Source organism: Rhinoderma darwinii, chromosome 2, assembly GCF_050947455.1.
Source record: "Rhinoderma darwinii isolate aRhiDar2 chromosome 2, aRhiDar2.hap1, whole genome shotgun sequence".
NCBI lineage: Eukaryota > Metazoa > Chordata > Amphibia > Anura > Rhinodermatidae > Rhinoderma > Rhinoderma darwinii.
Window position 1 is genome coordinate 46,690,385 of NC_134688.1, and position 26,595 is coordinate 46,716,979.

General features: G+C 42.5%; 1 protein-coding gene and 1 long non-coding RNA gene across 4 annotated transcripts in view; one reads left to right on the top strand and one right to left on the bottom strand.

Annotated features, from left to right (window-relative positions):
* Positions 1-8,984: 8,984 nt before the first annotated feature.
* On the bottom strand, positions 8,985-26,470 carry LOC142742139 (uncharacterized). Its single transcript, XR_012881318.1, has 3 exons — positions 26,242-26,470; positions 15,978-16,140; positions 8,985-9,086 (listed from the first exon to the last, which is right to left on the bottom strand). It is a non-coding gene; the product is annotated as an uncharacterized LOC142742139 (long non-coding RNA).
* Positions 26,262-26,595, top strand: part of RNF17 (ring finger protein 17) — a 318,008-nt gene continuing 317,674 nt past the window's right edge. For all 3 annotated transcript variants that reach the window (XM_075851603.1, XM_075851604.1, XM_075851605.1), the window contains exon 1: positions 26,262-26,449. In XM_075851603.1, coding sequence (XP_075707718.1) covers positions 26,266-26,449 — 184 coding nt within the window. In that variant the 5' untranslated portion in view covers positions 26,262-26,265. The remainder of the gene's footprint in view (positions 26,450-26,595) is intronic.

Sequence of the window (26,595 nt, forward strand, 5' to 3'; positions counted from 1 at the left end):
CTTCTTTTGCATGAATTACTGCATCAATGCGGCATGGCATGGAGGCGATCAGCCTGGGGCACTGCTGAGGTGTTATCAATGCGGCGTGGCATGGAGGCGATCAGCCTGGGGCACTGCTGAGGTGTTATCAATGCGGCGTGGCATGGAGGCGATCAGCCTGTGGCACTGCTGAGGTGTTATCAATGCGGCGTGGCATGGAGGCGTTTAATAACCACTCGCCTGACCTAAACCCCATAGTGCATATACGGTACATACTTTTCAGTAGGCCAACATTTCGGTTTTAAAAATCATTTTTGTAATTGGGCTTATATAATATTCTAATTTTCTGAGAGACTACATTTTGGGTTTTCATTAACTGTTCGCCATAATCATTAACATTAAAAGAAAAAAATGCTGTAAATAGATCATTCTGTGTGTATTGAATCCATATAATATATGAGTTTCACTTTTTTAATTGAATTACTGAAATAAATTAACTTTTTGATGATATTCTAATTCATTGAGAAGGACTAGTATGTTTTTATGCAGTGCGGGAGCTCATGGGGGGACTGCCTTGTCTATGGTGGTGGTCACATACAGTAGTTCCCAATGTTTAATGTTTGGGGTCAACATGGATCTAGCGGGCTGGATTTTACCTACCCAATCATTCCTATTGTTTGTCCAGGTGATAAGCAGCGACAAAGGTATCCAGCAGCTTTTCTTATCCCATCGCTGTTACGAAATAACATGTTTTTTGGTTTGTCTGAGTTCCCATTTGAACACTGTATAGCAAGAGTAAGGTAATGTTCACAGATGCAGGTGTTTGCAATTTTTTTTTCTGTTGCAGCTTTTCATGCAATTAAATTTACATAGTAGTGAATGTGATTTTTATTCCCATTCCCACTATGTGGTAAAGAACAGCATGGGTTTGTTTTTTCAGACCACATCATGCCATATGCATCGAATTAGTGCAAGAAATTTCCCCAAAGAATATAAAAAGAAAAATATTTAAACTGCAATGCTCCAAAGAATCAGTTAAAGGAACGTTTACTAAAAATTTTTTTAAGGAAACCTGTCACATTGAAATTGTAGTCTGATCTGCGGGCAGCATCTTATAGAGCAGGAGTAGCTAGGAGTTTAATACATCGTTTTATGGGAAAAGATTCAGTATAACTTGTATTTTATTCATTCTGGTCTTAGGAGTCTAGTGGGCGGTCTCATTCATTGAACCTTTCCTGTATGAATGTAAGTAGAGATAGCTGTCAATCATATAGCAGGACCGCCCACTGAACTCCTAAGAACGAGTAGAGGTTTAAATTAATAGAATACAAGTTTTACTGAATCTAATAATTTAAACTATATATCAATCTGCTCAGCTACTCATGCTCTATAACATGCTGCTTGCACACTGCATTATCAATGAGTCAGGTTCCCATGAAGAAAACACACTGCATGCATTAAAAAGGACCTGCCATCTCTCCTGACATGTTTTTTTTTTTTAGTGAATACTAGTATTCGCCATGAAATAACAATTCTGGAGAATCTTTTCTTAGAACTCTGCGTTGTTCTGTTCCTCGGTGATTCCTCCTAAAAATTTATAAATAATTTATTAATAAATTGACAACTGGGTGTTACCAGTTGGGGGTGTGTCTCTACACAGACTGACATTGTCCAATCAGTGCTGACAGGGTGACACTGTGCAGGCATACGCCCCTTTGACAAGGAGAATGGTAACACCCAGTTGTCAAATTATTCACAAATTTCTAGGAGAAATAACAGATGAACAGCAAATACATGTAGGTGGATCCCGCTGATTACTGCAGGATCTAGAGTTTACATCAGATGTCAGGGGAAGCAAGAAGGGGCGGGGTTATCTCTTTTGGTGCCCAAGGCAGATCTGACAAAATGTGACCCTCCAACACTGACCCAATGGGGTCAGCCACAGTTACTCCATAAAATTGTCAGCCGCAGTGCTTTCAAGAAATGTTAGCCACAATTTCCATTAGAGTGCCAGAGTGCCTCCATAACAGTGCACCGTTAAGAATGTTAGCAAGTGCCCAACAGAGTGAAAGGCGCAATTTCCCTATAATAGTGCCAGTAACAAAGTTCCCATAGCAGGGCTATGCTGCAGCGCTACAATAACAGTATCATGCCAAAGTGCCCATGTAGAAATACCAAGCCAATGAGTGTCAGACAGTGCTCCCCCATAAGTGCCAGGCATTGTGCTCCCTGCTATCGAAGCATGATATGTCAAAGGGAGCCTGTCACCAGAATGTCCGTATTAAACTAGTAACAGTGTATTGTAGAGGAAACTAACCTGTTTCTAACGTTTATTTCAAATTTCTGCTTACTGCCTCTTTGTAGACAAATCCGTTAAATTAACTTTATGCTAGTGAGCATTTAGGAGCAACGAGGGCGTCACCGTTGCTCCTAAATGCTTTTACGCCGCTCCCCAGTTCAACCTCCCTCTCTTCTTACATTGATTGACAGGGGGCAGGCAGTGTAATCGGCGTGTTTATGCCTGGCCCTGTACTGTCTGTAACGCGCGCGCGTCCCTGCTCTTTACTTGGCGCATCATGCGCAGTAGTGCAGATTAGAACGGAGCATAAAGATCGTACTGCGCCGAGTGAGGGTATGTTCACACGGCGGGGGTCCGTAACGGCTGAATTTACGGGGATGTTTCAGCCTGAAAACATCCCCGTAATTTCAGCCGTACCGGCATGTGCAGGCGCTTGAACGCCGCGTCCATTACGGCCGTAATTAGCGCTGCTATTCATTGGAGTCAATGAATAGCGGCTCCAATTACGGCCAAAGAAGTGACAGGTCACTTCTTCTACGCGGGCGTCTATTTACGCGCCGTCATTTGACAGCGGCGCGTAAATATACGCCTCGTGTGAACAGACAAACGTCTGCCCATTGCTTTCAATGGGCAGATGTTTGTCAGCGCTATTGAGGCGCTATTTTCAGACGTAATTCGGGGGAAAAACGCCCGATTTACGTCCGTAAATAGGCCGTGTGAACATACCCTAAAGAGAAGGGATGCGTGCGCGTTACAGACAGTACGGGGCAAGGCATAAATGTGCCGATTACACTGCCTGGCCCCTGTCAATCAATCTAAGAAGGGAGGAAGGGGGGGTTGAACTGGGGCGCAACGTAACAGAATTTAGGAGCAATGGTGATGCCCTCGTTGCTCCTAAATGCTCACTAGCATAAAGTTAATAAAACGGATTTCTCTACAAAGGAGGCAGTCAGCAGAAATGTAAAATAAACGTTAGAAACAGGTTAGTCTCCTCTACAATACACTGTTACTAGTTTAATACGAACATTCTGTTGACAGACTCCCTTTAACACTTGCTGGTCCTTCCCAATGAATGCCAGCCACAGTTCCTCGATGAGTACCAGCCCCAATGTCTCAGTAGTACCAGCCCAGTTGACCCAATCAGTTCCAGACACAGTTTACCCACCTGTTCCCACTCCTGTACTGCTCACGGTTCCTGGCACTCAGCAAGTTACATGTGAGGAGCTGCACAGTTTAGAGTAGACATGGCCTAACATATCCTTTAGGGTATGTTCACACAGCTTTTTTTTGGGATGTTTTTCAGGCCGTAAATGGCCGAAAAATCGGAAGCAGAACGGGCCGTTTTTTTACGCGGCCGTTTTGCTATAAATCTCACACAAACGTTACCGAAGTGGCAGGATTCTGAATAGACATCACGTCCTGGCTGGCAGTGATGTCTATTCACTGTCAGGACACTTGAGTAACGTTAATGTGTGAGTAAGTGACTGCACATAGTGATCTAGCTAGATCACTATGTGCTGTGTAAATGAATGGAGAGAAGTGTATGACGCTGATTGGTCAGCGTCATTCTCTCCACAACGCCCACTTGGCCATATAGTAAAACACGCCCAGTTGTCCATTAAGAAACTCATTAGCATAAAGCTAATATAGGTCATAACTCCATCAAAAATGATCGTTTTTCTAAATAAAAAACACTGCCGTAATCTACATTACAGCGCCAATCATATTATGTACAAGATAGAGCACTTATAATGTGGTGACAGAGACTTTTTAAGGCTATCTAGCTATTTGAGTTCTTGCTTTTCATGGGATGAGCTGTAGATTTTTTGGGGTACTATTTTATAGATATATGGAAGCGTTTAATTTATATGGACACTTTGTTATGGTGGAATGCATAAAAAGTTGAATTCTGCCTTTGTTTTTTTTATAATTTATTTTTTATTTTATAATGCTATTATAGGGATTGTTATGATTACAGAGACACTAAATATGTATATATTTCCTATTTTTGGGATCTGTGTGTATGGGGGGGCTGCGGTTGGCAATGAAAATGTAGAACTTGTTCAAGCTTAAATTCCACGTTTGGCTTTATTGCAGTCCAAAAATAAGCAAATGCTTATCCAGCATACAAGACTTGCAGCATATACACAAAACAAACACCTTGCCCGTCTGGGCACTAACTAAACAGCAGGTTTCTTAACCTATTGTAAACCATGAGTACAATGTTCCTTAGATCGGGCTTTCCACTCTATCCTTGTGTGGATTTCCAGGGTCTGACCCTCTCTACACTAAGGCCTCATTCAGACGAGCATAAAACTCATCCGTGTGCTGTGCATTAAAATCACGCACAGCACATGGACCCATTGATTTCAATGGGGTCGTTCAGTCATGCAGGAGTTTTCACGCAGCGAGAGTCCGTTGCGTGAAACTCACTGCATGTCCTATATTGGTGCATTTTCATGCACCTACTCGCCCATTGAAGTGGGTGCGTGAAAACCACTCACCGCACACGGATGCACATCCGTGTGCTGTGCGTGATATGCGCATCAATGCCATTAAGAAAAAAATGTGCGTGAAAAACGCATGCCACTCGGAAAGCACAGATGCAATAACGCAAGGCACACGGACCAGATTTACGCACGTTTTTAACGGGTGTAAATCTGTCACGCTCATGTGAATGTACTGCAGAGCTTTTATGGAACAGTAACGTGCCCAGTAGCTTCACCTGAGCTAACTGGTCTAGAGATAACACCTGTAATGTAGCGGGGAACAGAATGACAGGTCTTATTACCAATCTACCTGCCATCTCATAGATTCTTATTTCTTTTATTTTTCTAAAAGATTTGTTTTTAGCCCCACTCTGGAACTTGACACTGTGTGTCAGGCAGCCTAATAGGTCCTGCCTCAGGAGGGTCCTAATAGGCACTCGTACATGGCAGACCTAGGGGCACTGTTAGGCCCTGGCTACCATGGCAACCCATCGGTATCTATGCTTGCGTTGCGGGGGCGCTGATGGAGCCAATGGTGCCCTCTCCCTCTGTAAAACCACTTAAGTGCAAAGTTAAAACCATTAACTTAATCTAAATAATTTTACAATTGTTTAATTTCCATTAGGGGACTTTTAATTATTATTTTTTAACTATAATATTCTGTAATTTGTCTATATGGCAATACGTATTTGCGTATGTATTTGATTTGCATAGGCATCTGTTAAGGCAGACCAAAGGTATAGCCTAAGGTAGAGGAAGAGTGATCCAGCGCTGATGTTGGTTTAAAAGGGAAGTGAGAGTCCCATGTTTATTAGAAAAAAAATTTGAGTAAAAATGGAACGGGAGACGCAGTCCCAAAGTGCAAGTAGTCAGGGTATATGCCCAAGCCTACGCGTTTCGAACGCGGTCTGCGTTCTTAATCATGGCAAGAAAGATAATGACCGTGTGTCTGGGGCTCTCTTGTATGCTGAATAATCAGCTGTAAGAGCCAGTATGCAAATGACGATGATTAGCGGAAATAGTCAGTCAAGGGGTAGCTAACACCCAGCGGGCAAGTAAGTAAATATATCGTAAAATCTAATCGATATAGTGATAATATGTGTACATCAAGTGTACAATGTTCTTCAAAAGCGATTCTAGGATATAATAAATAAATGTAACAACTTGTGTATAGATGGTAATAAATAAGCCCGTTTATTATTGGTAAGCTCGTACAGAAGAGACTGAGACACCCGGCCGTACATATACTTGTACATACATGAAAAGCAAACCTGACATGTTGACATATCAAAGAATTAAAAATATTTGTATATGGATGAGGTTAAAAAAGAATTGAAGAAAACAGAACAAACTATATATTTGTATAGTACAGTATTCATTATTCATCTATAATCGTGAGATTTATAAGTATCATGGTAAATCACTAAGTCTGAAATTGAGTTTTATTAGTATTTTATCATATCAAATGTCTAAATCTAATGTCCTCAACGAATGATAAATATTGTTTCCCCCCCCTCCTTTACCCCGGGGTAGCATGTGTTAATCTATTAGTGTAGATTGTTCTATGAGTATGTTGGATATGGTTATATTTAATGTTAATATTATTACATATAGAGCAAGTACTTGATTAGTATCCAAGTGGATAATAGATCTCTTGTCAGAATAGAGAGACTTCGCATCCACTAAGAAACCTTCACTAGACCCGGGACTGAACGACACTCGCAAGGCAAAAGCATTGGTCTGTGTATACATTAGAGACATATCAGCACCACAGGAGACTTCTGTATGTGAACAACCGATATAAGCATTAATGTGGACTACATATGCTGGTGAGGATATTTAAATATCTGGAAATCGTAACTAGTTTAAATTTCTTGTAAGAACAGACATTAACGCATCGCGGTAGATGTGAATTGAATCCTATAAAATATAGGAAAAGAACATTGAAGAACATTGTACACTTGATGTACACATATTATCACTATATCACTATATCGATTAGATTTTACGATATATTTACTTACTTGCCCGCTGGGTGTTAGCTACCCCTTGACTGACTATTTCCGCTAATCATCGTCATTTGCATACTGGCTCTTACAGCTGATTATTCAGCATACAAGAGAGCCCCAGACACACGGTCATTATCTTTCTTGCCATGATTAAGAACGCAGACCGCGTTCGAAACGCGTAGGCTTGGGCATATACCCTGACTACTTGCACTTTGGGACTGCGTCTCCCGTTCCATTTTTACTCAAATTTTTTTTCTAATAAACATGGGACTCTCACTTCCCTTTTAAACCAACATCAGCGCTGGATCACTCTTCCTCTACATTATTGTTTCATACCGCGGGCCGTCGCGGGGATCCGATGGACGCTGTTGGAGACGCAGACCGGTGAGCTGGAGGTTCTCTCCCTGTTTCTATAGCCTAAGGGTATGTTCACACGGCGGGGGTCCGTAACGGCTGAAATTACGGGGATGTTTCAGCCTGAAAACATCCCCGTAATTTCAGCCGTACCGGCATGTGCAGGCGCTTGAACGCCGCGTCAATTACGTCCGTAATTAGCGCTGCTATTCATTGGAGTCAATGAATAGCGGCTCCAATTACGGCCAAAGAAGTGACAGGTCACTTCTTCTACGCGGGCGTCTTTATTACGCGCCGTCATTTGACAGCGGCGCGTAATATACGCCTCGTGTGAACAGACAAACGTCTGCCCATTGCTTTCAATGGGCAGATGTTTGTCAGCGCTATTGAGGCGCTATTTTCAGACGTAATTCGGGGCAAAAACGCCCGACTTACGTCCGTAAATAGGCCGTGTGAACATACCCTAACAGCCATCAATACTAGACAGTCCTGGGGACTTTGGATGGATCACTGTTCTTTAGGACTTAAAGGCATTGTCTAGGACTAGGCTCTGTTCACATCTGCATCGGAGGCTCTGTCATGCAATGATTGCGGCAACTCTGGTTTTTCGTTGTTTTGCTCCTATGACAGAGCAGAACAAAGGAAAACCCGAACGCAGATGTGAACAGAGGCTTAGAAAAATCTAAATAGCAGCGCTCATTAACAAAATATACAGCGGCCTAGTTATTAGTTCTGAGGGTATGTGGACCCACTGGGCCATACCGCAGTAGCGGGATATCAGCTGGCCAACAGGATACCAAGTCAATGTCTATAGTACGAATAAGGGTACCTGTGGTAATTCAGACAGTAACGATGGTAGGCTCGGATGGGACCTTGGCCGCAGGCAGACACCTGGTGTGGTGTAACATAGAAGGCATAGTATACGGCACAACAAAACTTCCACTCTCTATGGCACAGGAAAAAGGTAGCACGGGATACAGGTAGCAGGTACGGGAACACTGGGAACTGGAAAACACTAAGGGACCAATGCTCAGGCAATGAAGGAAGGGGCAGGGCCCTTCTTATAGTCCAGGGTGATCATGGGCTAATTTGACATATAATTCAGCTGCGCGCGCTGGCCCTTTAAGGCCAGGCACGAGTATGCGCACGCACCCTACGGGACACAGCTGAGTGAAGCGGAAGTGAGCTCTGGCGTCTCCTGAGGAGGAGATGCGGGCCAGCGCTAACTGATCCATGGCTGCGGCCGTCGAGGGGTGAGTAATCCAGATGGTCCACGGCCAAGGGTGTCACAGTTATGAGTCTGGCGTATTCATGGAGTGTTCCACCCACCTTTCCCACCACCCCCAGCCCTCTCACTAGCGACTGACAGTCACAGGCTGTCATGTGTACCTGCAGATACTTGTACACAGCGGCTCTCAGTCACTGGTGGAGCACTCCCCATGAATATTGCGGACACATAACTAGTCTACTCTATTCTTTGTTAGCTGCTATTAGTGCCGTTTGGTCTAATAGTGCAGCGGACCTTTCCCCACAGTATACTGCCCTTAAACGAGTAGCATAGTAAGAAGACAGATCCGCTTTAATACAAATTACTAGCCAAGTATAATATCAGTGAACAGAGCGATTTATTATATAAGTGCTCTGGTTTTATATGGGTAAACGTTTCAGAGGTCACCTGCATAGTAAATATACTTTACAACTACCTGCTGCCAAGTACTGTAAGAAATGATGGGGGGAGCACTCAGATTCTAAATATAAACTGTCCTCAGATACACCCAGCGTAATAACCACAAAATTGTTGGACCATATTATAATTAGGTGACAGATATCAGAGCATCAGTCACTTACTCATATATCAGTATACGGTCACATTCCACGCTCGCCGTCCATAGAAGCAGGGAGGTAACCCTATATACTAAGTCCAGCATCTGAGAAGCAGCAAGTAAAATCGGTCATCTTTAAAAAAAGAGTAAGAAAAGTAGGAAAGAAAACGTAAAATACTGCAGAGCATTTCCACCTAACAAAGTCACAGAGTTCTCTTCTGTCAAATTGCTAAAATAATTTTCTGCCACTTTTTAGCCACTTACTGTAGATGTTTTTTTCCTCACTGGTTTTCAGATATGACAACCGCTAATGGCAGTTATTATTGCTCTCACGCGGGTTGTCACCCAGCTTTCCGAGACACCTGAATCGCAAATCTGTCTAAAGTTTGCCTTTATTACTGAATAACATGCATGAAAAGGTATGAACAGATTTACCCATGGAAAATTGTTTGTATTGTTATACACAGTCGAGTCACATTCACAGCCCATGAAGGAAGTGATATGTCGTGGGCTTGGTGGGTATATAAGATGAGCGATAGGCTGTCTGAACACGTCACTCGTTGTTGCCATGGGTAAATGGGGCGATTTATCAGAGTTGCAAAAAGGGATGATTACGGGCCAAAGGCGGCAGTATTTCTCAAAAAGCACAGTTTGTGAACTGTTCGCGTGCTGCTGTGGTGAAAGTGTATCGTGAGTGGACAAATGGTACCATTGGGAATAACCGACGTGGAAACTGCGGAGCACCCCGTGCCATTGATGTGAGAGGCGAACTACACACTACAGTGGAGCAGCTCACCGTGATAATAAACCAGAGGGCTACCAGAGGGGTACCATACGTGTGTCTAAAACAGCGAACCCTACTGCGTATGGGGCTCCGAAGCAGATGGATGGTCACTGCTCCTATGCTAACAAAGGTGCATAGGAAAAAAAGGCTTCAGTATCGGAATTGGACCACAGATGATTAGTAAAGGGTTGCCTTCTGTCACGAAGCGGGGTGTGGACCCGCTGGGTCGTACTGCGTAGCGGGATGGCAGCTGGCCAAACAGGTAAGGTACAGAGTACAATAGTTCAGTGAGGATACCTGATGCAACGTAGACAGTAGTGAGGCAGGCACGTCTGGGACCAGGCTGGAAGACCTCAGGTGAGGCGTAGCAAAGCAAGCATAGACTGTAGCACAGCACGGCACTAGAACAGGATAGCACGGAAACAGGATACGGGATACAGGAAAAAGGTACACTGGGAAACTGGAAGACACTGGGAGACCATTAGCACGACAAACTATGGGTAACAAACAACGCTCTGGCAAAGAGCAAGAGGGCAGAGCCCTTTTTATAGCACAGGACGACGCTGCACACAGGTAAGATGTCCATGGCCACGGCCGTCGAGGTTTAAGTCAGATCGACGAGCCGTGCCCACAGATGTTAGAGTATCCCCCCTCTTACGCCCCCTCTTCTTGGGACCAGAGCGGGAGAGAAACTTCCTCACGAGGACAGGAGCATTGATGTTCTCCTCTGGCTCCCAAGACCTCTCTTCTGGGCCGAACCCCCTCCAATCCACTAAATAAAATGTCCTTCCTCCCACCCTCTTGGTGGCCAGAATCTCCTTTACTTCGAAAGTCCCAAATGAACCGCCAGGGACCACTGCGGAACTAGGAGTCCTGGAGTAGCGGTTCAGGACGACGGGCTTCAGCAAGGAGACATGGAAGGAGTTAGGAATCTTGAGGGTAGGGGGAAGCCGCAGCTTGTAGGATACCGGGTTGATCTGTAGCAGGATTTCGAAGGGTCCGAGGAACCTAGGGGCAGATTTATCACAACGGCACCCTCAGCTGGAGATTCCTAGAAGACAACCAGACTTTAGTCCCAGGAAGGAACTGCGGAGGAGCCCGTCTTCTTGTATCTGCTTTTCTCTTCATGCGGTCCACCGCCAACAGGATAGAAGATCGGGTCTGTTGCCAAATCTGTAGAAAGTCCCTGAAGGTCGAGTCGGCTGCAGGAACCTGGGACATAGTAGGGACAGGAAGATGTATACGAGGATGCTGACCGTAGACGATGAAGAATGGACTGGAAGTGGTCGACTCACTGGTGTGGTTATTATAAGAAAACTCTGCCCACGGGAGCAACTGCACCCAATCATCATGCCGACTGGAAACAAAGTGACGTAGATAGTTCTCCATAATCTGGTTAACTCTCTCGACTTGCCCATTGGACTGGGGATGATAGGCCGAAGAGAAGTCCAACTTTACACCGAGGATGCTGCAGAGTGCTCTCCAAAACTTCGAAGTGAACTGGACCCCTCGGTCAGAGACCATATGCAGGGGCAAGCCGTGCAGACGGAAGATGTGTTGGATGAAGAGGTCAGCCAATCGCGTAGTAGACAGCAGGCCGGTCAAGGGGATGAATTGAGCCATTTTGGAAAATCGATCCACCACCACCCAGATCACGCTGCAACTCGAGGAAGAAGGAAGATCCGTGACAAAATCCATAGCGACATGTTGCCAGGGGGCAACGGGCACAGGCAGTGGTTGGAGCAGGCCAGCAGGTCTGGAGTGAGCAACTTTATTTGCTGCGCATACCGTGAATGAGGAGATAAAGTCCATGACGTCTTTGGGTAGCGTGGGCCACCAGAACTGACGGATGATTAGATCTTGGATCTTACGAGCACCCGCGTGTCCTGCCAGCTTGGAACTGTGACCCCAGCGAAGAATTCTTCCTCGGTCAGCCAGACGTACAAAAGTCCTACCCGGAGGAATGTCTCTAACTTGCAGGGGATTCACAGAGAAGATGCAGGATGGATCAATAATATTCTGTGGAGATTCCAAAGTGTCCTCAGTTTCAAAAGATCTAGACAAGGCGTTGGCCCTCACATTCTTGTCGGCAGGTCAGTAGTGGAGTTCAAACCGGTACCGAGCAAAGAACAACGACCACGTGGCTTGATGAGGATTTAACCACTGGGCCGTCTGTAGGTAGGTCAAATTCTCGTGATCCGAAAAGATCAGGATAGGATGAACCGCGCCCTCCAATAGATGTCTCCACTTCTGCAGAGCCAGCTTGATGGCCAGTAACTCCCGATCCCCAATCGAGTAGTTGCGCTCTGTGGAAGAAAACAGCTTGGAATAGTAGCCACATACCACAGCCTTGCCTTTCGATCCTCTCTGGAACAACAGTGCACCAGCACCAACAGAGGAAGCGTCCACCTCTAACGAAAACTGTAGGGATACATCAGGATGGTGCAGAATGGAGGCAGACGTGAAGGCTTTTTTTAAGGATTCAAATGCGGCTTCAGCCTCCAGAGTCCACATTTTGGCATTCATACCCTTCTTAGTGAGGGTAGAGATGGGGGCTGTCAAAGATGAGAAGTTGGGAATGAACAGCCGGTAGAAGTTGGCGAATCCTAGGAAGCATTGTATGGCCCTTAAGCCTTGCGGGCGTGGCCACTCCAGGACAGCCTTTACCTTCTGGGGGTCCATCTTGAGGCCCTGATCGGAGATGATATAGCCCAGGAAGGATAGAGACTTCTTCTCAAACACACACTTCTCCAGCTTGGCATAAAGGCGATTCTCTGTTAGATGGAGCAACACCTGGCGGACATGACTTTGATGAGTTACTGGATCTGGGGGAAAAAATCAAAATGTCATCGAGATACACCACAACACAAACATAAAGGAGATCACGAAAAATGTCATTGACAAATTCTTGAAATACTGCGGGGGCGTTACACAGGCCGAAGGGCATAACTAAGTATTCGTAGTGCCCATCACGAGTATTAAAAGCAGTCTTCCACTCGTCACCTCGACGAATCCGAACCAGATTGTAGGCCACCCGCAGGTCCAGTTTAGGAAAAAAATTTAGCCCCCCGTATGCGATCAAACAGTTCAGAGATCAAAGGCAGAGGGTACCTGTTCTTTACCGTGATCTGATTTAGGCCTCGGTAGTCAATGCAAGGTCGTAGAAATTCCATCTTTTTTCTTAACAAAGAAGAACCCCGCTCCGGCCGTGGATGAGGATTTACGAATGAAACCCCTCTCCAGGTTCTCCTTAATGTAGGCCGACATGGACTGGGTCTCTGGCAAGGAGAGAGTGTACATTCTACCATGACGAGGAGAGGATTCTGGAACCAGGTCGATCGGACAATCATATGCCCGGTGTAGCGGCAAGGTCTCAGCCTCCTATTTATTGAAGACATCGGAGAACATGGAGAAACAAGAAGGCAACCCTGTCAATGGCTGAAGAGGAGCAGACTGTGGCGACTGCATATGGCCCAGACAGCGGTCAAGACACTTCGGGCTCCATTGGAGAACCTCTCCAGAGTTCCAATCCAGGACGGGGGCATGCAGGCGGAGCAAAGGCAAACCCAGCAGCATGGGGTTGACAGCCTTGGACAGGACGAACAGGGGGGTGAGCTCAGCATGAAGAGCTCCCACTTGGAGTCTCAATGGCTTGGTTACGTACACAACTGGGTCAGGCAATGGCAGTCCAGCCACCGAGGCAACGATCAACGGCCTTTCAAGCAGGATAGTAGGCAACTGAAGAAGATCCACCAGGTCTTGAAAGATTAAGTTGGCTGCAGAGCCGGAGTCCAGGTAGGCAGAGACCGGATGGGGCTTCTCGCCAGCTATGATGGTTACGGGAATGAATAGTTTGGAAGAGAGTTCTCGATTCAATGTGTTGACGCCCAGTGTTGTCTCTCCAACCAAACCTAGGCGCTGGGGTTTTTTGGTCTCTGAGGGCACAGACGCACAACATGGCCAGCGAGGCCGCAATATAAGCAAAGTCCAGAGGTGCACCTGCGCTGCTTCTCCTGGACCGATAGTTTTAGTCGGTCTACTTGCATCGGGACATCGGGCAAAGCCATAGCAGCGGGCAAGAGGGGTTGCTGGAAGTTGGGCGCCAGTCTAGACTGGCGCCGTCGCTCCTGACGAACCTCGTGAGATCTCTCCCTCAGCCTTATGTCTACCCGAGTAGCAAGAGGAATCAAGTCGTCCAAGGCAGGAGGCAGGTCTCGAGCGGCCAGTGCGTCCTTGATCGCGGACAGGCCATGCCAAAAGGATGCCACCAAGGCCTCATTGATCCAGGATAGCTCTCCTGCCAGAGTCCGGAACTGGATCGTATATTCGCCCATGGAGGTGTCCTCTTTGCGTAAGTTGAAGATGGCAGTGGCTGCCGACGAGACTCGACTTAGCTCCTCGAAAACAGTCCGGAATAGTCGTACGAATCCCTGGAAATCTTGGGTCTCGGGTCCCTGACGTTCCCAGATAGGATTAGCCCATGCCAGGGCCTTGCCAGTCAGAAGGGATATGATTAATGTGATCTTGGCTCCGTCCTACTTGGCTGAACGTCCGTTCAGAAACCCCAGACATAAACTGGCGTCTCCATCGAACCGAGAGGGCAATGGCAGCGAGAACCGAGGATCTGGACCAGAACTACCAGGAGGAGTACCAGGAGGATCGGCTTGAGGAGCTTGCATAGAGGCAGGAAGAGAAGCAACTAGCGTCCCTAGCTGCTGCGCCATAGAGTCCACTGCCACAAGGAGCTGATCCTGCCTAGCTCGGAGATCCAGCAGGTCTGCCTGCATGGCTTGAGAGGGTGACATGCCTTTGAATTGACCAGCGGAGTCCATGGCCAGAGCGTACTGTCAAGAAGCGGGGTGTGGACCCACTGGGCCGTACCGCGTAGCGGGATGGCAGCTGGCCAAACAGGTAAGGTACAGAGTACAATAGTTCAGTGAGGATACCCAATGCAACGTAGATAGTAGTGAGGCAGGCACGTCTGGGACCAGGCGGCGGGAAGACGTCAGGTGAGGCGTAGCAAAGCAAGCGTAGACTCTAGCACAGCACGGCACTAGAACAGGATAGCATGGAAACAGGATACGGGATAAAGGAACAAGGTACACTGGGAAACTGGAAGACACTGGGAGACCATTAGCACGACAAACTATGGGTAACAAACAACGCTCTGGCAAAGAGCAAGATGGAAGAGCCCTTTTTATAACCCTGGGCATCCTGGGCTAGATTGCAGACTTCCTGCAAAATGCGGCCCTTTAAGACCGTGCACGCCTGGATGTGTGCGCCCTCCGGAGACAGTTTAGAAGTCCGGTAGTGAGTGCCCGCGCCTTACAGGAGGACGACGCTGCACACAGATGTCCATGGCCATGGCCGTCGAGGTTTAAGTCAGAACGACGAGCCGTGGCCATAGATGTTATACCTTCTCCCATGAGTCACATTTTCTGCTTCATCGAACGGATGGCCGTTGGCGTGTCAGGCGAGAAACATCAGAGAACAAACACCCTGCAACCATTGCTGGAAGAACACAAGCTGGTGGTGGCAGTGTTATGGTCTGGGGAATTTTTTCATGGCATTCTCTGAGCCCACTCATCCATGTGGAAGGCTCTGATCCGATTTGTGTATGAATCCATCGTTGCAGATCACGTCCACCCATACATGAGGTTTGTCTTCCCTGGGGCAGATGTAATCTCACAGTAAGACAATGCGAAATGTTACACGGCTAGAAATGTCCGACAGTGGTTGGAAGAGCACGACTAGAACGTCCAAGTACTTCTCTAGCCCCCTAATTCGCCAGACTTGAACCCAATTGAGCATTTGTGGGACCACCTCGATGGTCTTGTTCGCTCTATGGATCCTCCCCCACGCACCCTCCAGCAAATGTGGAATGCACTGCAGTCAGCGGCTCCAGATACCGGAGACAACCGACCAGCACCTTATTGAGTCACTCCTAGCCCGTCTACCTGCTGTCCGTGCTGCACACGCCGGTTACTCTGGATATTAGCTGGTGGTCATAATAATGGGACTCCACTGTGTAAATATTATGCATTTACATCGGAACTCATTTTTTTTTTTATCACTAATGACCAATATAAGTTTTAAAGCATGAGCAAGTGTTCGAACCAATAAATCTGATTTCTATCAGTCAGAACTGATCAGTTTCACTACTGAAGATATCTGCAAAAATGATAATTCGTAATAAGTGTTACATCTTTGACCAGCTTTCTGTATACAGTGATCGCTAACCTGTGATTGAATAAGCAGATGTATAAAAATCCAAGCAGTGAGATCACTCTTGTGGCTTCAGGCAGTGGCGATGGAGGGGGGTCCGATGGGTCTTGAACAACGCCTTACCCCGATGCAACACCCTGGCGCTGTCTGGCATCAACAACTCTGTATGGCACAGCACCTAGAGGTGAAGGAAGAGTGGTAAGTAAGTGGACGGGTTTGGACTGGGGTCTAAAAAATTTTATTTTTTTTACTCTGGTCTGAGGTCTGTATTTTTGGGGTCTGGGATCTCAATTTTGGGGTCTGGATTTATTTATTTATTTCTCTGGTCTGGGGACATACTTTTTGTGTGGGTCTGGAATTATTTTGGTGTCTGAGGTCTCTATTTTGTGGTCTGGTGTCTGAACTTGATTAGGGGTCTGGAGTTTGTATTTATTTAGGGGTTTGGTGTAGATTTCTTTTGAGGACTGGTCTTCAAAAAATATTCTTTTTCCTTTGTAGTTTAAAACAAGATGTTGAGAATTGGAAGGATAGAGCACCATCTTGTGGTTATGTTATGTATTTACACAGTGACTTATCAACCAAAAAGAAGCACAATACAGCTAATATATACTGTATATGTAAGTCAAGGCCCATGTATTAATTATCATCCACATCTGTATTATATAGGCCTGCAAAAATGATGTGCTCAGCATGCATATATAAGGTAGATCCGTGCCCACTGGCACAATATCTCTGTCAGGGCTCCAGTAATAACGGAAACCATGATGGAACTGCCTATTTTAGGCCTTATTTTTTGCGTTTTTCCATCGTCTCATTCCAAGAGCTATAACTTTTTTATTTTTGTGTCGACATAGCTGTATAAGGTCTTGTTGTTTGCGGGACAATTTGTATTTTTTAATACCACCATTTTGGGGTACATATAATTTATTAATAAACTTTTATTAACTTCATTTTTGGGGGGGATAGAAAGAAAAACAGAAATTTTTTTGCGAACTAAATTTACGCCGTTTACCGTGTGGTATAAAGTACACCGTGACTTTATTCAGCGGGTTGTTACGATTGCAAATATACCAAATTGATATCGCTTTCGTATGTTTTACTACTTTTACGCAGTAAAAACACTTTTTTTTCAAAATGATTTGTTTTTGTGTCTCCATATTTGAAGAGCCATAACTTTTTTATTTTTCTGTCGATGCAACTTTATAAGGGCTTTTATTTTGCGGGACGACTTGTAGTTTTTATTTGTACCATTTTGGAGTAGATGCGACTTTTTGATCATTTTTTAGCACGTTTTTTTTTTAAGGCAGGATTCACAGAAAGCAGCAATTCTTCTATTGTTAATAATGTATTAGCTCTTTAGTTGGGGTCATTACGGATGCGGCGATACTAAATATGTATAACTTTTTTTTATAATAAAGCATTTTGTAAGTGGAAAAAGTGGGTTTTACATTTTTTTCCCTTTGGATTTTTATTTATTTATTATTAACTCTATCAAACTTTTTTTAAAATTTTTCTTATTAGTCCCACTAGGGGACTTAACTATGCGATCATCTGATCGCTTCTATAATACACGGTAATACTTCTGTGTATTACTGCCTGTCCGTATAAAACGGACAGGCATCTGCTAGGCCATGCCTCTGGAATTGGCTAGCAAGCATTGACTGGAGGCAGACCTGGGGGCCTTTATTAGGCCCTCAGCTGCCATAGAAGACACCGGCACCCTGCGATCTTATCGCAGATCGCAGGGTGCCGGTGGGGTGAGAGAGGGAGCCCCCTCCCACCAAAACCACTCAGATGCGGTGCTCACTATTGAGCACCGCATCTGAGGGGTTAAAGGGGCGGGATCGATACTTATTTTGATCTCACCCGATCGAGCAGTTATGATCCTAGCCCTCAGCTACCTCTGGTAGCTGAGAGCAGGGAGATTTAAGTGTTCCCGGCGCTATTTATTTATTCCGATGCAGCGCCGTAAAAAGGCTACTGCATCTGAATAAAGCCTGTTAGTGTCCGCCGTAAAAACACTAATGGGCGGTCACTAATGCGTTAATATAAGTAATACACCCATACATTGTACGCAATGTCACCATACACACAAATAATACTGCCATATATTGTACATATTGTAACATCCATGGCCGCGGACCGTCGGGATTACTCACCCCTCGACAGCCGCAGCCATGGTCTGGTGAGCGCTGACCCGCATCTCCTCCCCAGGAGACGCCAGCACTCACTTCCGCTCCACTCTGCTGTGTCCCGCAGGGTGCACACTAACGCTCGCGCCCGGCCTTAAAGGGCCAGTGCGCACACATGTAAAACATCAGTAATTAGCCCATTATCACCCTGGACTATTAGAGGAGCCCTTCCCCTTTGCTCATTGCCTGAGCGTCGTTAGTATTCCCATGTTTGTCCTTGCAAATGGTCCCTTAGTGTTTAGCCGTGCCCTGCTACCTGTATCCCGTGCTGTGTTATTGTACCCGAGCCTGTTAGTGATTGGAGTCGTGTCCTGCTTCAACTGCTGTCATCCTCCACGTCTGGCCCAACCTGCTGCACCTGCTGTCGTCCGCCACGTCTGGCGCAACCTGCTGTACCCACCTCCATCCGTGCTAAAGCTGCTGCCACTGTCTGCACTATTCAGGTACCCTTGTGCGGGACTTTGTATGGATTGGGTGCTCTGTTGTTTGGCAAGCTGCCTCCGCGATACGGCGGTGCGGTCTAGTGTGTCCACATACCCACAGACCGTGACACACATAAATAATACTTCCATATAGTGTACACATAAATAATGTCACCATATAATTTACACACAAATCATACTGCCATATTTTGTATATATAAATAATACTACTATATACTTTACATACAAATATTACAACCATATACTGTATGACACAATCCATGGGTATGTGGACCCACTTAGGCTGCACCGCCGTAGCGGAGTAGCAGCTTGCCAAACAGTCTATACAAAGTCCTAGTACAAGAGTACCTTTGATAGTCCAGACAGTAGCAGAGACTTAGGCACAGATGAAACTTGAAGGCAGATGACGCCACACGTGGCGGATGATATCAGACATGGCGGATGATATCAGACATGGCAGATGACACCAGACGTGATGTAAGACATCAGGCGTGACAGGTGGCACAACACGACTCCAACACTCTAAGGCTCAGGAACAAATACAGCACGGGATACAGGATCCAGGTAGCAGGGCACGGGAACAACGGGAACACTAAGGGACCATTTGCTAAGACTAACACGGGTATACAGAATAAAGCTCAGACCAGGAGTGAAAGGGCAGAGTCCTTTTTATGTCCCAGGGTGATCATGGGCTAATTGGTAATATTTTACACGTGCCCTTTAAGGCCGAACACAAGCGTGTGCGCACCGTACGGAACACAGCAGAGCGGAAGTGAGTGCTGGCGTCTCCTAGGAAGGAAATACCGGTCAGCACTCACAAGTCCATGGCTGCGGACGTCGGGAGGTAAGTCGGAACGATGGTCCGCAGCTGTGGACGCTACACTGTCCATATAAATAATACTACCATATACTCTACACACAAATAAAACTGCCATATATTGTACACACAAATAATACTGCCATATATTGTACATATAAATAATACTGCCACATATTGTACATATAAATAATACTGCCATATATTGTACATATAAATAATACTGCCACATATTGTACATATAAATAATACTGCCACATATTGTACATATAAATAATACTGCCACATATTGTACATATAAATAATACTGCCATATATTGTACATATAAACATATAAATAATACTGCCATATATTGTACATATAAACATATAAATAATACTGCCATATATTGTACATATAAATAATACTGCCATATATTGTACATATAAATAATACTGCCATATATTGTACATATAAATAATACTGCCACATATTGTACATATAAATAATACTGCCATATATTGTACATATAAATAATACTGCCACATATTGTACATATAAATAATACTGCCATATATTGTACATATAAATAATACTGCCATATATTGTACATATAAATAATACTGCCACATATTGTACATATAAATAATACTGCCACATATTGTACATATAAACATATAAATAATACTGCCATATATTGTACATATAAATAATACTGCCACATATTGTACATATAAATAATACTGCCATATATTGTACATATAAATAATACTGCCACATATTGTACATATAAATAATACTGCCACATATTGTACATATAAATAATACTGCCACATATTGTACATATAAATAATACTGCCACATATTGTACATATAAATAATACTGCCACATATTGTACATATAAATAATACTGCCACATATTGTACATATAAATAATACTGCCATATATTGTACATATAAACATATAAATAATACTGCCATATATTGTACATATAAACATATAAATAATACTGCCATATATTGTACATATAAATAATACTGCCATATATTGTACATATAAATAATACTGCCATATATTGTACATATAAATAATACTGCCATATATTGTACATATAAATAATACTGCCACATATTGTACATATAAATAATACTGCCATATATTGTACATATAAATAATACTGCCACATATTGTACATATAAATAATACTGCCATATATTGTACATATAAATAATACTGCCATATATTGTACATATAAATAATACTGCCACATATTGTACATATAAATAATACTGCCACATATTGTACATATAAACATATAAATAATACTGCCATATATTGTACATATAAATAATACTGCCACATATTGTACATATAAATAATACTGCCATATATTGTACATATAAATAATACTGCCACATATTGTACATATAAATAATACTGCCACATATTGTACATATAAATAATACTGCCATATATTGTACATATAAATAATACTGCCATATATTATACATATAAATAATACTGCCATATGTTGTACATATAAATAATACTGCCATATATTGTACATATAAATAATTCTGCCACATATTGTACATATAAATAATACTGCCACATATTGTACATATAAATAATACTGCCACATATTGTACATATAAATAATACTGCCATATATTGTACATATAAATAATACTGCCACATATTGTACATATAAATAATACTGCCACATATTGTACATATAAATAATACTGCCACATATTGTACATATAAATAATACTGCCACATATTGTACATATAAATAATACTGCCACATATTGTACATATAAATAATACTGCCACATATTGTACATATAAATAATACTGCCATATATTGTACATATAAATAATACTGCCACATATTGTACATATAAATAATACTGCCACATATTGTACATATAAATAATACTGCCACATATTGTACATATAAATAATACTGCCACATATTGTACATATAAATAATACTGCCATATATTGTACATATAAATAATACTGCCACATATTGTACATATAAATAATACTGCCACATATTGTACATATAAATAATACTGCCACATATTGTACATATAAATAATACTGCCACATATTGTACATATAAATAATACTGCCACATATTGTACATATAAATAATACTGCCACATATTGTACATATAAATAATACTGCCACATATTGTACATATAAATAATACTGCCATATATTGTACATATAAATAATACTGCCATATATTGTACATATAAATAATACTGCCACAGATTGTACATATAAATAATACTGCCACATATTGTACATATAAATAATATACTGCCATATATTGTACATATAAATAATACTGCCACATATTGTACATATAAATAATACTGCCATATATTGTACATATAAATAATACTGCCATATATTGTACATATAAATAATACTGCCACATATTGTACATATAAATAATACTGCCACATATTGTACATATAAATAATACTGCCACATATTGTACATATAAATAATACTGCCATATATTGTACATATAAATAATACTGCCACATATTGTACATATAAATAATACTGCCATATATTGTACATATAAATAATACTGCCATATATTGTACATATAAATAATACTGCCACATATTGTACATATAAATAATATACTGCCATATATTGTACATATAAATAATACTGCCACATATTGTACATATAAATAATACTGCCATATGTTGTACATATAAATAATACTGCCACATATTGTACATATAAATAATACTGCCACATATTGTACATATAAATAATACTGCCATATATTGTACATATAAATAATACTGCCACATATTATACATATAAATAATACTGCCATATGTTGTACATATAAATAATACTGCCACATATTGTACATATAAATAATACTGCCACATATTGTACATATAAATAATACTGCCACATATTGTACATATAAATAATACTGCCACATATTGTACATATAAATAATACTGCCACATATTGTACATATAAATAATACTGCCATATATTGTACATATAAATAATACTGCCACATATTGTACATATAAATAATACTGCCACATATTGTACATATAAATAATACTGCCACATATTGTACATATAAATAATACTGCCACATATTGTACATATAAATAATACTGCCATATATTGTACATATAAATAATACTGCCACATATTGTACATATAAATAATACTGCCACATATTGTACATATAAATAATACTGCCACATATTGTACATATAAATAATACTGCCACATATTGTACATATAAATAATACTGCCATATATTGTACATATAAATAATACTGCCACATATTGTACATATAAATAATACTGCCACATATTGTACATATAAATAATACTGCCACATATTGTACATATAAATAATATACTGCCATATATTGTACATATAAATAATACTGCCACATATTGTACATATAAATAATACTGCCATATATTGTACATATAAATAATACTGCCATATATTGTACATATAAATAATACTGCCACATATTGTACATATAAATAATACTGCCACATATTGTACATATAAATAATACTGCCACATATTGTACATATAAATAATACTGCCATATATTGTACATATAAATAATACTGCCACATATTGTACATATAAATAATACTGCCATATATTGTACATATAAATAATACTGCCATATATTGTACATATAAATAATACTGCCACATATTGTACATATAAATAATATACTGCCATATATTGTACATATAAATAATACTGCCACATATTGTACATATAAATAATACTGCCATATATTGTACATATAAATAATACTGCCACATATTGTACATATAAATAATACTGCCACATATTGTACATATAAATAATACTGCCATATATTGTACATATAAATAATACTGCCACATATTGTACATATAAATAATACTGCCATATATTGTACATATAAATAATACTGCCATATATTGTACATATAAATAATACTGCCACATATTGTACATATAAATAATATACTGCCATATATTGTACATATAAATAATACTGCCACATATTGTACATATAAATAATACTGCCATATATTGTACATATAAATAATACTGCCATATATTGTACATATAAATAATACTGCCACATATTGTATACATAAATAATACTGCCATATATTGTACATATAAATAATACTGCCATATATTGTACATATAAATAATACTGCCATATATTGTACATATAAATAATACTGCCATATATTGTACATATAAATAATACTGCCATATATTGTACATATAAATAATACTGCCATATATTGTACATATAAATAATACTGCCACATATTGTACACATAAATAATACTGCCATATATTGTACATATAAATAATACTGCCATATATTGTACATATAAATAATACCACCCTATACGGTACAAACAAATGACACTTCTGTATTTTGCTGAGCTGCTCTCTTCCCTACCTGCGGACTCCTTCCCCCTCCCTTGTGTGTGCCAACTACTAGCTCTGAGCTGCCTGTATCATCTTACAATAAGGCCTTATTCACACGAGCGTGTTAAACATCCGTGGGACGGCCGTCCCACGGACCTATGTTATTCAATGTGGCAGTTCACACAGCCGTTGTTTCAATGGACCGTGTGAAGGGTCCGTGGGTAAATAGGACATGTCCGTTCTTTTCGCGCATCCCTCCATAGACTCTCAACTATGGGGGGTGCGAGACATCGCGTCCCGCAGCGCCGAGCACGGATGCACCTCGGACGTGAAAAACTGTAGTTTTTCACGTCCGAGATGCGCAGCGCTTGTGTGAATCAGGCCTAAAGGTATGATCACACAGTGCAGTTTTTTAAGCCACAACAAGGAGTAAATCGTAAAGATAAGGGAAGTACATATTAAAGATTTTACGTCTCTTTTTTTTTTAATCTACTCCTGTTTGTGGCTTCAAAAACGGCACTAATACTGCACTGTGTGAATATACCCTTAAAGGATTATTTCCATCACAGACATTTGTAGAATAGCAATAGGAAATGCCATAAATGTGTAGCTGATGCGGCTCCCAGTTCCTCGATTCTGCCCAGTGAGGTGACCGCTGCAGCTTGGTGGAGACTAGGTGGCCACATGGCTAGGAAAATGGAAACAGCCGAGCTGGCCGCGCTGCAGTGTTTGCCTGGATGCAGTGGCCACATGGTAGTCGGTCTTCCCCTCACTAAACTCTCCCCTCTCCAATCTATCCTCAATGCAGCAGCCAGGCTCATCTTTATGACCAACCGCTACACCAACGCCTCTAATCTGTGCCAGTCACTGCACTGGTTGCCCATCCCCTTCCGAATAAAATTCAAACTTATTACTCTCACCCACAAAGCTCTCCACAGTGCTGCACCTCCTTACATCTCCTCCCTCATCTCTGTCTACCACCCTACTCGGGCTCTACGTTCTGCCAACGACCTTAGATTAAAATCCTCCATAATCCGAACCTCCCACTACCGTCTCCAGGATTTCTCTCGTGCTGCACCCGTCCTCTGGAATGTGCTACCCCAGACAATCAGATTAATTCCCAATATCCACAGTTTTAAACGTGCCCTGAAAACACATCTATTTAGACAGGCCTATAACATTCCCTAATCTGACTCCTTTCCATGGCCCTCCATTTAGATTAGTCATCAGAATAAGATTCCCTCACACTCCTTCTCTTCATGTCAGTCATACACAGATACTGGCTGGTGACCGGCTCATGCAACTTTATGTTACCACCGCATGTGTATAAAAATGGCCGGACCATTGTACAGAACAAACACTATTACACTTTGTGTCTCCCTTATGTCCTCATAGATTGTAAGCTCTTGCGAGCAGGGTCCTCACTCCCCAGGTTTGAATTGTAAATGATCTTTGTCACTATGTAATGTCTGATATTGTTTGTTTCATGTTCCCTCTAAATTGTAAAGTGCTGCGTAATATGTTGGCGCTATATAAATAAAGATTATTATTATTATTATAATGGAAACAGCCGAGCTGGCCACGCTGCAGTGTTTTTCTCTGGATGCCGTGGCCACTTCACCAGACGGGCGAATCCCTGTTCTCGGCATATCAGACATGTACGGCACATCCTGTGGGCATACTATAAATGTCTGAGATGGGAATACGCTTTTAAAGGTGATATAAAACTAGACCAGACAGACAGAAACTGCGCCATTTATCACAGGGATCCACGGTATACCATAAATTTGGCCAATTGTGCTAGACACGTCATGGCTGGTATATATGACATCAATTTGCGCAAAAAAAAGCTGTATGCGGTCAACCAATCTGGCGCATTTTTCTAGTCTTTTTCTAGTACCTTTTCAAAACCGTCTAGGAGAGTGCAGAATGTGTCCAGAACTCGTAACAAATTTGGCGAATGCCAAATACACCACTTTTTTGGCAGAATTCCGGCGCCTTTTGCTTGGTAAATCATCCCCCACTGTCTGATCATGTAACCGCTACATTGTGGGCAGCAAGGACACAAAAACATTGGTACCTGCGGCCATCACTGAACCACCAATGGCGTTATTACCGCCCTAGGTAAGAGAAGGGGCACTGAGGATGTTACTAATTTGGGGGGCACCGTGGCTATCATGGGGGCATTACAGCTGGCACTGTTATGTGGGCACTGTGGATAGCCAATTCTCCTGTCACTGCTGCTATAGGGCGGGGTGAGTATTTGAGGACAGGGCTTGTGCACTACCTTCTGAAAAGGAGGCAACTATGACTGACATGCAAACAAAACCGTGATTAGCGATACACTTATAAACATCGGTCTGCAACTTACATCATACAGCGATAATGGCGCAAAATGTGTGAAGGTCTAAGAACGCGCCAAAGCGTATCACATGACAGCCGGGGAGGGGCGGAGGGAAGCACCGCCCTTGATCACGTGATCAGCCGCGGAGCGGCTTGGAAGGGCGCGAAAGAGAAGATCAGAGGCTCTAAAATGGCCGACGGCGAGGAGACGTGCGATAGCTGCCAACACAGAGCGGGTAAGATAGCGCTCCTTGTGCTGCCCACTTCCCGTGTCTAAGGTGCCATGTATCACACGTTTGGTGTTATTCAGGTACATAACGTGGGGTCAAGTCTCTTGTCCTGCAGTAGTGGAGGACGGCGGCCTCGTGTATAGCTACAGGGG